The sequence below is a fragment of the Eumetopias jubatus genome, unplaced genomic scaffold (assembly GCF_037043125.1).
Source record: "Eumetopias jubatus isolate StellerSeaLion01/CBP00866 unplaced genomic scaffold, mEumJub1_p1.0 scaffold_8, whole genome shotgun sequence".
Lineage (NCBI taxonomy): Eukaryota > Metazoa > Chordata > Mammalia > Carnivora > Otariidae > Eumetopias > Eumetopias jubatus.
The window spans coordinates 13,546,371-13,562,118 of record NW_028274814.1 but is presented as its reverse complement, the minus strand read 5'-3'; the positions used below and the strand labels follow the sequence as shown (position 1 = coordinate 13,562,118).

Genomic DNA, 15,748 nt, shown 5'->3' with positions numbered 1-15,748 from the left:
AAAGGGTTTTTAAACCAACCAACCAACCAACCAACCAACCATATTTGTCTCCAAAGGCATAAGCATACATTTCCTAACTGGCACAATATGAATACCCACAGTGAATGATATGAGCACTCATTATCATAAACTAAACAAGAACTATTTGAATTCATCACACGAAGCATGAAATGTATAAGTGGTAGCAGCTAATACCTCAATGCGTTTTCTAAAACTCTCGTATAAAAGCAGGAAACAAGGAAAACACATTCATCTGGACGGTCTTTCCTCTTCCTATCCATCTATAAGACCCCGTGCTTGTGAGGTTAATCTTTAGCTCTGTCCCCACCATCTGTCAGCTGCAGGAACTGCACGTAATTAACTATTCAGACTCCCACAGCAATGAGGACACTCATTAGCAAAATGAACAAAGGGATAGTTCTGGGCTGCCACGGTCATCTGTTACACTCTGAGTGGCAGGTTTTGTGGTAGTGTTCCTTCTACCATCTGCCCACACCACTAGTTTTTGGCTTATTTAAACCATGAGACTTCTTTAAAATAAACTGCGTTAACAAACCAAGGTTAAAAAGGATGGAGATCATTAAAAGGTGGTTAACTAGATGTAGCTATTTAGAGCCGCATTATAGCTGAAGAGAGATGGTGTGTGACCCACGATCATTCTGGAATTTTAAATTTCGAAAGGAACTCGCCAATGTAAAGTTTTTCTATCACGCTGTGAAAACGAGGCTTCCGGCGGTGGCTTATGCACTAGTTCTCTGGTGAACATGCACTAGATGTGCAGAATCGTTGTTCCCCGGTTTCGGAATCCTAAAGAGATTTTGAAAGAATCGTTTTTGTAGACTTGGTGTACTGTAGAGCCTTGCTACTCAAAGTGTGGTCCACAGACCCGGAGCCCCGACTTCACCCAGGAGCTTATGGGAAACGCAGACTCTCAGGCCCCAGCCCAGACCTACTGTCAGAATCTGTATCTTAACCAGAGCCGCGGGGGATCCATACGCACAATGAAGTCTGAGGAATACTGTTTAGAGCCCCGCATGTGCCTCTCAGCAGTCTCCCTTCTGCCATATTGGTGTCTCAATTCTGCAGGCTCCCCGTACAGTACTTGGACATCTCAATTTGCTGCTGGGGGGTGCAGGAAGGTTCTGATGCATGCCTGTGCTGCCTGATAGCCACAGAGAAGAGCAGGTGCTCTCCCGGTGAGTGACAGCCAGGAAAGTGGCGCACTGGGGCAGTGCAGCCCTGCAGAGTTGCCACTCTTGACGGACAGCTCTGTTTCAGAGCTGTCAGCAACAAGCAGTTATGTTCCCTTCTCAGGGGGCGGGGCGGGGGGGTGATGGTTGCACAGCTCATTTATGGGAGGGGAAGGGGAAGAAATGAAGTCAGTTGCAATTAAAACGCACGTGCGTGTGTGCGGGCAGACACGTGAACACCTGCGCATGCGCTCTGACAGCCCAGCCTCAGTTTGCAATTCACAAGGGGACTGATCAGTGGACCGCACGACAACCGGAGAACCACAGTGACGTGCGGCTAAGTCACGACAGTTTCCTACAGAACTAAACTGGAAAAGACGCTCAGTCCTTGAGTGACGGTGCTCGGAGGGATATTCAACATCAAGCCTGGAGAGATGAGGCTTCTATAACTTAAAGAGCTCCCTTTCCCAATTTCCCTTTTGTTATAAATATGATTTAAGCCAGCGGTTTATGAAACTTTCCCTTTGCGATCACATTCTCATCAGATTTTCCTCAAAAACCATTCTAGAGAGATGTTACGACTACTTATTAACTATAAAGCTATTCATGTAATTTGACTGTCAGTAAGAATGAACTAAAGTGTTTCCCTATTGCTTATTCAGCTTGCTTATTTCAAGTGGTTTCAAGTTATCTCCATTGCGACTTTGAAATTCTCCGTTTGGTTCTCCAAATTCTGTTTTCCAAATCTAATCTCGGATGCTTGGTGTCTCAAGCTTTTTTATACCACCAGAGGGAGCAGTTGTATAAGATGAACTTTCAAATTAAAAGGATCTCTTCCAGATCCTCGGTGGCATGGAGTTTTAAGAAATCTTAGAGGATTAAAAATAAAGTATCCTCCATAGGTTTATTTTGTATAACTCATGATCTGTTTTGTGGCCTTCATGTCCATGTTCCTGAGATGCACACCAGTCCCGACTGCTCTACACTGCCCTCAATCAAGGTGGGAGACCAGCGCCATACATTTTGTTGCGATCCTCAGGAGCCAGGAGAAATGTATACTCCTAGTAAATCAGGAGTATCTTCACCTCCCTCAAACCTTAGGGTGCTTACAGAAATTGTGATGTGGTCTCCCTGGGGACAAATTTTAGTGGAATAACCAGGGTATTCAGGATGCCTTCCTGAGCCAGCAGGGTGGAGCCCCCCACTTCCTTGTCCTCACAGAGCCACTACCCATACTCATCCTCCTTCCCGTCTGGCGTCAGAGAGCACAGTTACCAGGTTGAAGACGTTTTGAGATGTAAACCTTACAAGATAGACCTCATGCTTTAGTGTAAGGAGCTCAATTACCACATAGGGATGGTCTGAACAGGTCCTGAGGTCTGTTCAGAGCATTTCATGGAATGTAAACTAGATGGTCATAAGGATTTGTGTATTTCCTCATAATGATAACTAGGATTTATATACTTAGCTTTCTTCAAAGAACTCAAAGCAATTCACATTCAATACAACAGGTATCCTTCTCACAACTATCTCTTTTAGCTAGGCAGGTATCTTTGCACTTCACAAATGGGAAATAAATGGACCCAAATCACCCTGCCAATCTATACTGGATATCTTTGACCAAGGAAAGTTTAAAAGCCAAAACTATTACAGTTGCTTTAGTCCTTTCTATTAAATTATTGTCTCCAAAAATAAGACTAGAATTAGACCCAGGAAAAGGTTAAAGTAAGTGCAAAAACTGGATGTGCCTCTTCCAAAGCAATCAGAACATGTAAAAAGAATTAATATTTAATTAGATCTATGCTACTAACACTTAATATTTACTTAGAAGATACTTGGGTTTTTTTAGAACATAAACAATTCTAATGGATTATACAAAGTAAACACTTCTTCACCAATTAGTAAACAAAATCCTTCGGAATGATACAAGTGCGATTCCTTCTCTCTTCTAAACTTGGAGTTTTAAATAAGATTACTAGTGTGGGATTTAGGTAAATTATCGATTGCTCTTCAAAGGACTGGCAACGCATAAGTGTTTCTTCCTAGTGTTGAATTTGGATGTATAATTTTTCAGACCTTTTCTGTGCATATCTATGCATGTGTCAAAATTTACATGTGTATGTATACACCTGTATTAATATATACGTACATTATAATAATATAATATTATAGTCTATTTTATATATACATATCAGCTAGTTAATTTGGAAAATCACAACCTTGATGCCTTACCGTAGAGCATAGAGCTCCACATCCTTTTGTGGGCTTCAGATTCAGCGGGACCTCGGTTCACATGCTATCTCTACCATGTACTAGTTGTGTGCCTGGGGGAAGTAACTTAACCACCCCGTCTCTGCTTCCTCTTCCATAAACTGAGCCAGGAGATGAGAAGAGGTACCACTGATGAGGCACGTGGTGCCTGCCAGTTGATATTCAAAAGATTGTTATTCCTCTGGCCTCTCTTCTAGCCTCTCTGACTCAATCAGCTTCTTGCTCTCAGAATCTAATAATAAAGACCCCTGTGTGGCTCTGAACTGTGGTTGGGCCACCGCCAGTGGCTCAAAGCTGACTTGAGATGAAAATGAATTCACTCTCAGTGTCCACACTTTCAAGAGCCCTTAAAATTCTCCTCCTTGCCAGGAGTTTAGCGTCTCCTTGCTCTCTTTCCATTTCTGTTCCCACCAGTCCTTTGTCCAAGTAGTTAACCAACTTCTGGCTCCCTTGGAAACAAGGAGAACTTGGGGGGGGAACTCTTTGAGAATTTTTCCTTGAAGGTCCCCCTGTTCCATGGTGCTTCCTGGAAGCCTCTGACATGGAGAGATTGCTTTGTGTCTTTCAAACTATCTAAACAGCAAATCAGGGTTGGAGTCTTCAAAATTAAAACAAAAATCTACATGCTCTTCTAGAATAGGACAATTTCTGCAGTGGGAAATAGTTTATTTCTATTATAAATAAAAATTGAAAACAATTATATTCCTCCTATTTATAACAATTATGGGTTTTCTGGAATATGCCATTGAGCAGAAAAAGGTTGGACTGGCTGATGTTGTGGAGAGATGTCCGAGATATACCACTTGTATTTCCTTTATTCTTGACCCAGACTTTTGGAAAGTTATAACTTTATTTATATATATTAAAATTAATTATTCATTGCTTTGAAACTTACAAGTTTTTGAAGTCTAGACTCTTCGTATTGGTCTAGTTCTTCTCTTAATTTCTTAATAACTTCTTCTCTATCCTTCAGTTTTTTTAACAAAACACTCATCTTGATAGTAGTTGATTCTTGCACAAAAGTTTCTTCTTCCACCTCAAAGAATTGCTAGGGGGGAAAGCGACATTAAAAATCAGACACTAAGTGAGCACCATCAGAAAGTAGTTCATGTTTTATTTAAGCTACTGTCTTGTAAGTTATTTTATTTTTGTAACTTGCACACAATTTTCAGGAAATAACTATATTTATATTGAATGATAGGCTAAAGTGCCACAGAATGTGGCACATTATTCTCTATAAAACACAAAGCATTATGTGGTACTCTAACTTCATCGGCCACACAAGTAATCACAGTAAACCTTAATTGTAAATTCACATCATGGTTGTGAATACCCTACTTCAATCTTCCCCTAGAAAGGAAGATAGCAAAAATTTGAATATGTAAAAAGAGAAGTAAGCTTCAATGGTGCAACTAACTCCCCCAGTGGTTTGGTATGGAGATGTGGAGACAAGTATCATTTCTTTCCTTTTTTCCACAGAAAAGCTTTGCAGACCATTAATCTAGATATCCTATGCTTCATTTGAAAACTTAGGAAACTGAGACCAAAGCAGAAGAAGATGCATTAAAATAGATTTGTTTTCCCTTGAAAAGCTATGGATAATGAACCATTAGGCATAAGAAAGTAATCTTCAGGATCTATATGCATAACCATTCTAAAATTATGTAATTCTAACATATCATTCAGTTCTCTCTGCATGAAAAAAATGGCTATGTTTCTGCTTTTCTTTTCTTTAAATTTTTTATTGTTATGTTAATCACCATACATTACATCATTAGTTTATGATGTAGTGTTCCATGATTCATTGTTTGTGCATAACACCCAGTGCTCCATGCAGAACGTGCCCTCTTCAATACCCATCACCAGGCTAACCCATCCCCCCACCCCCCTCCCCTCTAGAACCCTCAGTTTGTTTTTCAGAGTCCATCGTCTCTCATGGTTCGTCTCCCCCTCCGACTTACTCCCCTTCATTCTTCCCCTCCTGCTATCTTCGTCTTCTTTTTTTTTCTCAACATATATTGCATTATTTGTTTCAGAGGTACAGATCTGTGATTCATCAGTCTTGCACAATTCACAGCGCTCACCATAGCACATACCCTCCCCAGCGTCTATCACCCAGCCACCCCATCCCTCCCACCCCCCATCACTCCAGCAACCCTCAGTTTGTTTCCTGAGATTAAGAATTCCTCATATCAGTGAGGTCATATGATACATGTCTTTCTCTGATTGACTCATTTCACTCAGCATAACACCCTCCAGTTCCATCCACGTTATTGCAAATGGCAAGATCTCATTCCTTTTGATGGTTGCATAATATTCCATTGTATTTATATATGACATCTTTTTTATCCATTCATCTGTCAGTGGACATCTTGGCTCTTTCCACAGTTTGGCTATTGTGGACATTGCTGCTATAAACATCGGGGTGCATGTACCCCTTCGGATCCCTACATTTGTATCTTTGGGGTAAATACCCAGTAGTGCAATTGCTGGATTGGATGGTAGCTCTATTTTCAACTGTTTGAGGAACCTCCATACTGTTTTCCAGAGTGGTTGCACCAGCTTGCACTCCCACCAACAGTGTAGGAGGGATCCCCTTGCTCCGCAACCCTGCCAATATCTGTCATATCCTGACTTGTTAATTTTAGCCATTCTGACGGGTGTGAGGTGGTATCTCATTGAGGTTTTGATTTGGATTTCCCTGATGCCGAGAGATGTTGAGCACTTTTTCACGTGTCTGTTGGCCATTTGGATGTCTTCTTTGGAAAAATGTCTGTGCATGTCTTCTGCCCATTTCTTGATTGGATTATTTGTTCTTTGGGTGTTGAGTTTGATAAGTTCTTTATAGATTTTGGATACTAGCCCTTTATCTGATATGTCATTTGAAAATATCTTCTCCCATTCTGTCAGTTGTCTTTTGGTTTTGTGGACTGTTTCTTTTGCTGTGCAAAAGCTTTTTATCTTGATGAAGTCCCAATAGTTCATTTTTGCCCTTGCTTCCCTTGCCTTTGGGGATGTTTCTAGGAAGAAGTTGTGGTGGCTGAGGTCAAAGAGGTTGCTGCCTGTGATCTCCTTTAGGATTTTGATGGACTCCTGTCTCACGTTTAGGTCTTTCAACCATTTGGAGTCTATTTTTGTGTGTGGTGTAAGGAAATGGTCCAGTTTCATTCTTCTGTATGGGGCTGTCCAATTTTCCCAACACCATTTGTTGAAGAGACTGTCTTTTTTCCATTGGACATTCTTTCCTGCTTTGTCAAAGATTAGTTGACCATAGAGTTGAGGGTCCATTTCGGGGCTCTCTATTCTGTTCCATTGATCGATGTGTCTGTTTTTGTGCCAGTACCATACTGTCTTGATGATGACAGCTTTGCAAGAGAGCTGGAAGTCCGGATTTGTGATGCCACCAGCTTTGCTTTTCTTTTTCAATATTCCTCTGGCTATTCGGGTCTTTTCTGGTTCCATACAAATTTTAGGATTATTTGTTCCATTTCTTTGAAAAAAGTGGATGGTATTTTGATGGGGATTGCATTGAATGTGTAGATTGTTCTAGGTAGCATTGACATCTTCACAATATTTGTTCTTCCAATCCATGAGCATGGAAAGTTTTTCCATTTCTTTGTGTCTTCCTCAATTTCTTTCATGAGTATTTTATAGTTTTCTGAGTACAGATCCTTTGCCTCTTTGGTTATTGATTCCTAGGTATCTTATGGTTTTGGGTGCAGTTGTAAATGGGATTGACTCCTTGATTTGTCTCTCTTCTGTCTTGTTGATGGTGTATAGGAATGCCACTGATTTCTGTGCATTGATTTTATATCCTGCTACTTTACTGAATTCCTGTATGAGTTCTAGCAGTTTTGGGGTGGAGTCTTTTGGGTTTTCCACATAAAGTATCATATCATCTGCCAACAGTGAGAGTTTGACTTCTTTGCCGATTTCGATGACTTTGATTTCTTTTTGTTGTCTGATTGCTGTGGCTAGGACTTCTAATACTATGTTGAATAGCAGTGGTGAGAGTGGACATCCCTGCCACGTTCCTGACCTTAGGGGTAAAGTTCTCAGTTTTTTCCCATTGAGAATGATATTTGCTGTAGGTTTTTCATAGATGGCTTTTATGATATTGAGGTATGTACCCTCTATCCCTATACTCTGAAGAGTTTTGATCAAGAAAGGATGTTGTACTTGGTCAAATGCTTTTTCTGCATCTATTGAGAGGATCATATGATTCTTGTTCTTTCTTTTGCTAATGTATTGTATCACGTTGATTGATTTGTGGATGTTGAACCAACCTTGCAGCCCAGGGATAAATCCTACTTGGTCATGGTGAATAATCCTTTTAATATACTGTTGGATCCTATTAGCTAGTATTTTGGTGACAATTTTTGCATCCATGTTCATCAAGGATATTGGTCTGTAATTCTCCTTTTTGATGGGGTCTTTGGGTTTGGGGATCAAGGTAATGGTGGCCTCATAAAATGAGTTTGGAAGTTTTCCTTCCATTTCTATTTTTTGGAACAGTTTCAGAAGAATAGGTATTAATTCTTCTTTAAATGTTTGGTAGAATTCCCCTGGGAAGCCATCTGGCTCTGGGCTTTTGTTTGTTGGGAAATTTTTGATGACTGCTTCAATTTCCTTAGTGGTTATAGGTCTGTTCAGGTTTTCTATTTCTTCCTGGTTCAGTTTTGGTAGTTCATACATCTCTAGGGATGCATCCATTTCTTCCAGATTATCTAATTTGCTGGCATAGAGTTGCTCATACTATGTTCTTATAATTGTTTGTATTTCTTTGGTGTTGGTTGTGATCTCTCCTCTTTCATTCATGATTTTTTTGATTTGGGTCATTTCTCTTTTCTTTTTGATAAGTCTGGCCAGGGGTTTATCAATCTTGTTAATTCTTTCAAAGAACCAGCTCCTAGTTTCGTTGATATGTTCTACTGTTCTTTTGGTTTCTACTTCATTGATTTCTGCTCTGATCTTTATTATTTCTCTTCTCCTGCTGGGTTTAGGCTTTATTTGCTGTTTTTTCTCTAGCTCCTTTAGGTGTAGGGTTAGGTTGTGTATTTGAGACCTTTCTTGTTTCTTGAGAAAGGCTTGTATTGCTATATACTTTCCTCTTAGGGCTGCCTTTGCTGTATCCCAAAGATTTTGAACAGTTGTGTTTTCATTTTCATTGGTTTCCTTGAATTTTTTTAATTCTTCTTTAATTTCCTGGTTGACCCAGTCATTCTTTAGTAGGATGCTCTTTAGCCTCCATGTATTTGAGTTCTTTCTGACTTTCCTCTTGTGATTGAGTTCTAGTTTCAAAGCATTGTGGTCTGAAAATATGCAGGGAATAATCCCAATCTTTTGGTACCAGTTGAGACCTGATTTGTGACGTAGGATGTGATTTATTCTGGAGAATGTTCCATGGGCACTAGAGAAGAATGTGTATTCCGTTGCTCTGGGATGGAATGTTCTGAATATGTCTGTGAAGTCCATTTGGCCCAGGGTGTCATTTAAAGTCTTTATTTCCTTGTTGATCTTTTGCTGATCTGTCCATTTCAGTCAGGGGGGTGTTAAAGTCCCCCACTATTATTGTATTGTTGTCAATGTGTTTCTTTGCTTTTGTTATTAATTGCCTTATATAATTGGCTGCTCCCATGTTAGAGGCATAGATATTTACAATTGTTAGATCTTCTTGTTGGATAGACCCTTTAAGTAAGATATAGTGTCCTTCCTCACCTCTTATTACAGTCCTTGGTTTAAAATCTAATTTGTCTGATAGAAGGATTGCCACACCAGCTTTCTTTTGGTGTCCATTAGGATGGTAAATGGTTTTCCACCCCCTCACTTTCAATGTGGGGGTGTCTTTGGGTCTAAAATGAGTCTCTTGCAGACAGCATATCAATGGTTCTTGTTTTTTAATCCAGTCTGATAGCCTGTGTCTTTTGATTGGGGCACTGAGCCCATTTACATTCAGGGTAACTATTGAAAGATATGAACTTAGTGCCATTGTATTGCCTGTAAGGTGACTGTTACTGTATATTTTCTGTAGTCCTTTCTGGTCTATGTTGCTTTTAGGCTCTCTCTTTGCTGAGAGGACCCCTTTCAATATTTCTTGTAGGACTGGTTTCGTGTTTGCTAATTGCTTTAGTTTTTGTTTGTCCTGGAAGCTTTTTATCTCTCCTTCTATTTTCAATGACAGCCTAGCTGGATATAGTATTCTTGGATGCATATTTTTCTCATTTAGTGCTCTGAAGATATCCTGCCAGTCCTTTCTGGCCTGCCAGGTCTCTGTGGATAGGTCTGTTGCCAATCTAATGTTTCTACCATTGTAGGTTACATATCTCTTCTCCCGAGCTGCTTTCAGGATTTTCTCTTTGTCTCTGAGACTCGTAAGTTTTACTATTAGATGTCGGGGTGTTGATCTATTTTTATTGATTTTGAGAGGGGTTCTCTGTGCCTCCTGATTTTGATGCCTGTTTCCTTCCCCAAATTAGGGAAGTTCTCTGCCATAATTTGCTCCAATATACCTTCTGCCCCTCTCTCTCTTTCTTCTTCTTCTGGGATCCCAATTATTCTAATATTGTTTTGTCTTATGGTATCACTTATCTCTCGAATTCTGCCCTCGTGATCCAGTAGTTGTTTATCTCTCTTTATCTCAGCTTCTTTATTTTCCATCATTTGGTCTTCTATATCGCTGATTCTCTCTTCTGCCTCATTTATCCTAGCAGTTAGCACTCCCATTTTTGATTGCACCTCATTAATAGCCTTTTTGATTTCGACTTCGTTAGATTTTAGTTCTTTTATTTCTCCAGAAAGGGTTTCTCTAACAACTTCCATGTTTTTTTCAAGCCCAGCTAGTATCTTTAAAATCATGATTCTGAATTCTAGGTCCAACATCATACTAATGTCCGTATTTTGTAGGTCCCTGGCAGTCAGTACTACCTCTTGTTCTTTTTGTTGAGGTGATCTTTTCTGTCTTGTCATTTTGTCCAGAGGAGAATAGATGAATGAGAGAACAAAATGCTAACAGGGTTATAACAGCCCCAGAAAATATACTCTAAACAAATCAGAAAAGATCTGAAACCAGGGGAAAAGAAAGGGAAAGAAAGAAAAAAGAAAAAGAAAAAAAAGAAAAAGATAAAAACAAACAAAAATAGAACAAAACAAAAAAAACAGATTATGATCAAATATGATCAGGCTGGTGCATAGATCAGTGCCACACACTAGATTTTGGGTGTATTTTGGTCTGTTAGAAGAAAGTGCCTCCCATTATTTTAAAGAAAGAAAAACTTATATATGTACAAAAATAAGGGTTGATACATTGAAGGGATGGAATATGACTATAAAGATGAAAATTATAAAAAATTTTGTAAAAGGAATTGATAAGAAGTTGTTTGAAAAAAGAAAGAAGAGGATTTAAAAAAAAAGAAAAAAAAGGGGGAGAGAATGTGATCAGGCAGGAGACTAGAACAAAGCCATACACTAGAGATTTAGGGTATATTTTGATCTGTTAGAAGAAACTGTATCTCAAAATTTTAAAGAGAGAACAACTTATATATATATATATATATATGCCAAAAATAAGGGTAACTACTATGAAGGGATAGAATATGACTCTAAAAGTGAAAAATAAAAATGTTTTTTTAAAAAAGGGATTGATAAGATGTTGGTTGAAAAAGGGAAAAAGAAAAATTAAAAAAAAAAGACAGTTAAAAAAATTAACTTTGAAAGACTAAAGAATCATGGTAAAAAAGCCATGGATTCTATGTGCAGTATTCCCCTAGCGCTGGAGTTCTGCCATTCTCATTGATCGGTAAACTTGGTCTTGGCTTGCTTGCTGTTCTTGCTGATCTTCTGGGGGAGGGGCCTGTTGCCAAATGTCTTTGCTGGAGGCGGAATTGCCCCGCCCTTGTGAGTCCGGGCTAAGTAATCTGCTCCGGTTTGCTCTCTGGAGCTTTTGTTCCCTGCAAGCTCTGGGTACAGCTTTGGAGGACGATAGTGAAAGTGGCAGCCTCCCAATCTCCGCCCGGAGGAGCTGAGAACTCGGGGCCCCGCTCCTCAGTGCGCCCCCAGAGAAAAGCAGTCAGTCACTCCCGTCTCCCCGGTCTCCGGCCGCACTCCGTGCTCACCCGGCCTGTGACCGAGCATCTCTGGCACATGACCCCGTGTGGAGTCTCCAAACCCAGCAGATCCCTGCGGTGCGCTCCCGCGCCGCTCCTCCTGGGGAAGGAAGGGGAGTCTCCCCCGGATCTGCCCCTTGTTGAGTCCCTGCTGGAGAAGCAGTGGCCCGACTGTGCTGCAGATCATGGTTTATGGTGACCCCAAGCTGAGAGCCCGCACCTCGGCTCCATCTCTGCAGCCGCCTTCCCTGGCTCTGATACCCAGGAGCTCTGGCGCACTCAGGCACCCCCGGTTTTTCTGTGACCCCAAGGGTCCTGAGATCACACTGTCCCGCAAGGGTTCCACCCCCTGCTTAGCCACTGGAGCGACGTCCTTCAGCGGAGCTGACTTCTTTAAAGTTCCAGTTTTGTGCTCTGTGGCTCTATCACTTGCCAGAAGTGGCCAATGGAGGCCCCTCCGCCGCCGTCTATCCTCCCGAATATCGCCTTGGATTCACTTCTCCGCACGTCCTACCTTCCAGAAAGTGGTCGCTTTTCTGTTCAGAGAGTTGTTGCTACTCTCTTCTTCGATCTCCTGTTGAGTTCGTAGGTGTTCAGAATGGTTTGATCCCTATTCAGCTGAATTCCTGAGACCAGTCGAAATCCAGGTCTCCTAATCCTCTGCCATCTTGCTCCGCCCTCCTGTTTCTGCTTTTCTTAAAAAAACTGAAAAAGCTGTTTTTTGATAACACTAACCAAATAGAAATTAAATGCAAAAATATACTCTCAAATTGGTTTGAAATGAATTTGTATATTAGTTGATACCATATATCACATACTGTATTGCTCTTATTTTAATTCATTTGACCTTTAATTCATTTGGCTCAGTCGGTTAAGCGTCCAACTCTTGATTTCGACTCAGGTCATGATCTCAGGGTGGTGAGATCGAGTCCTGCATCAGGCTCTGTCCTGGGCATAGAGCCTGCCTAAGATTCTTTCTCCCTCTTCCTCTGCCCCTCCCCTACTCACCTTGTTCCCTCTTTAGGAAAAAAAAAAAGATTTAATTCATTTGACCTTATATCATGAGCATGTCCCATGTCATTAGCATTTTACATAAATGTAATGTAATTGCTGATGGTTACATCACATTCTGCTCTATAGAAATGCCATTACTTATATAATTATATATTTTTTAAGTTTTTCATCATACCGTATCTTTATACCTACACCTCTGTCCACATTTCTGATCTTTTTTTCTTGGCATAGATCCCTAGAAGTAGAATTCCTGACCAGAGCACATAAATATTTCAATGGTCTTGATTCATTTTATAAATTTCTTTTCCAAAAAGATTGTGCAGTTTATATTCGACCTTGAGGATGAGAATGTTTGTCTTACTCATTCCCTGAATCACTTGTATATTTTGAGTCTTACTATGACAATATATGAACATACTATTTTATTTTTGTTTTAATCAGCATGTTTTACCTCTTATTTATTTAAATATTTTATTTATTTATTTGAGAGAGAGAAAGCAAGAGACCGAGCACGAGCAGAAGGGAAAAGGCAGAGGGAGGGGGAGGGGCAGAGGGAGAGGGAGAAGCAGATTCCCTGCTAAGCAGGGAGTCAGAAGTGGGGCTCCATCCGAGGACCCTGGGATTAAGACGTGAGTGGAAGGCAGACGCTTAACCAACTGAGCCACCCAGGTGTCTCTTTTTTCAAAAAGTAGACTCTACCCCTGACATGGGGCTCGGGCTCACGACCCTGAGATCAAGAGTCATATGCTCTACCAACCAAGCCAGCCAGGCTCCCCTGAATCAGCATATTTTGATCACCAAAGTGAATTTTTTTATATCATCTTAGATATTTATGCTATATGTTTTGAAAATACTCAATTCTAATTATATGCCCTTTTGCTGGGAACTCAAAATAGTTTTAGAACTCCCATTGATCTATTTAGTAGTTTTATTGATTAGATTTCCTATTTCCATTTGCTAGTGTAGAAGTGCCATTTCCTGACAGCTTGTTTTAAGCATTTAGGTGCTTCCCCGTTTGCACTCAGTACTCTGAAGAACTGTGTCACAAAACCAAACAGGGATGAAACACTTACAAAATGAACACTGTTATACTTATTCCAGTATATAAAGCTCTCATTTTCAACCCTGATGTGTAAAATCATATTGTCCATTTTGAACTCTTTTGAGAATTACAGGATGATTTTGTTTTTATGTGTTCACTGCTAATATATTTGAGCACATGCACATACAGGAAATGTAGTAAAACCTAATCACATCTGCTAATATTTCAGAGTTAGATTTACAAGCTAAAATTGTTCCATAATATATGATGAACACCAGTCAACTGAGGAGCATACTATACCAAGGTATAGAATTGAGAGTCAAGCTAGGAACAGAACGCTGACAGGGCCTATGTTGTATTACTGTAAAAAATCAGCATATGAATATGCAGTACAGTGGGAAAGATTGAAAGTAAAACAATCCACATGACAATTCCAGCTTTTAAAATTGAGTGACATTAAAGAACAGGGTTGACTATCTAGAGCAGGAGAGCCTGCATCGACAGACCAGCTCTGTCACTTAGTGCCCTGTGCCCGAGTCTTATTATCTGTAAAATGAGATTAATGGCAGTACCTAAAGTACTGTGAGAATTAAATAAGACAATGCACCTAAACCATTTTGAACAGGGTCTACAACACAATCAGCTCCCTGTAAGTATTACACTCTGGCATTTGGTTTTTGTTCTGTCTTATCGTTCAAATCCAGATGCCACTGGCCCCAGGAAGCCTTAGCACCCCACCTGCCCACCTGCCCTCCATTGCTGCGTTTTTTCTGTATCTTGTCCTCTTGGGTCACTTCATTTATTTATTTTTTTTTAAGATTTTATTTATTTATTTGAGAGAGAGAGAGAATGAGAGATAGAAAGCATGAGAGGGAAGAGGGTCAGAGGGAGAAGCAGACTCCCTGCTGAGCAGGAAGCCCGATGCGGGACTCGATCCCGGGACTCCAGGATCACGACCTGAGCCGAAGGCAGTCGCTTAACCAACTGAGCCACCCAGGCGCCCAAGTCACTTCATTTATTATTTGTTTATTTGCTCACTAATTTTTTATGTTCTGAAGATGATGGATTTTACTTTTAAAGATTTATTTATTTACTTATTTTTTTAGAGAGAGAGTAGGATGGGAGCGGGGAGGGGCAGAGGGAGAGGGAGAGAGAGAATCTCAAGAAGGCTCCTTGCTGGGCAGAGCCTGACCTGGGATTCAGTCTCAGACCCTGAGATCATGACCTGAGCCGAAACCAGGAGTCGGACACTTAGCCGACTGAGCCATCCAGGCGCCCCTATTTTACTTTTAAAAATCACCAAAATAAAGATGCTTCCGACAAGCTGGCCAAGTCATCTCCTCTGTAAAATGACGCAAATCACGCTGAATGCTCCTTTAAAATCCCCCCCAGAACTGGGCTGAGATGCTGCACAAACTCAGCAGGATGGGAGCGAGCCTGCCTGTAGGAAGGGCTCAGTCCCTCTGGACTTCAGGGCAGGGAGGGTCATGCCGTTCTTTGGAAGAACAAAAAGTTTTACTTCTGACATTTCATAAAATAGTTGTAAGGCCCAAACACATTGGATTCATTTCTCTTCATCTCCAGGAATGTTTCTGATGTTCGACCAATGTTTATTGAATGAGCTGGACTCATGAGGAGATAAGCGGAAGGCACTTTTATTTTTCTTCACCACCCTCAAATCTGGTCTCCCATCTCAGGTTTCTTACCTCTTAGAAGAACTCTCAGGAAAGTGCCACGGCTTTTTTTTTTTTTTTTTTTAACTCTTAAATAACAACAACAAAACTGGATAAAGGAAAGAAAGATAGGAAGAAAGCAGAAACCATGAATGAATGAACGAATGAATAAATAAATAAAATGCCCCAAATCTCAATCCAGCCTCCTGTTACCCATCAAGGTTCCTGTCCTCCCCAACTGTGGCCTCCCTGGGACTTGGCAACCTGTGGTGGAGGAGAGGGGCCAAAATTGGCTCTCTTTTCTAGTACCCAGAAATTTGATCAAACGCCAGTCCAGATGTTGCTGTGAAAGTATTTTTTTAGGTGAGATTAAGATTAAAATCGATAGACTGAGTAAAACAGATTACTCTCCATAATGTGGATGGGCCTCATCCAATCCGTTGAAGGTCTTTGGAG

The 15,748-nt window shown here is 40.6% G+C and overlaps 1 protein-coding gene across 1 annotated transcript in view; it reads right to left on the bottom strand.

The window, feature by feature from the left end:
• The window catches only part of CUNH10orf67 (chromosome unknown C10orf67 homolog), a 155,141-nt gene that overhangs the window by 92,052 nt on the left and 47,341 nt on the right, over positions 1-15,748 (bottom strand). Inside the window, exon 5 of the mRNA XM_088025527.1 lies at positions 4,357-4,509. Coding sequence (XP_087881653.1) covers positions 4,357-4,509 — 153 coding nt within the window. The remainder of the gene's footprint in view (positions 1-4,356; positions 4,510-15,748) is intronic.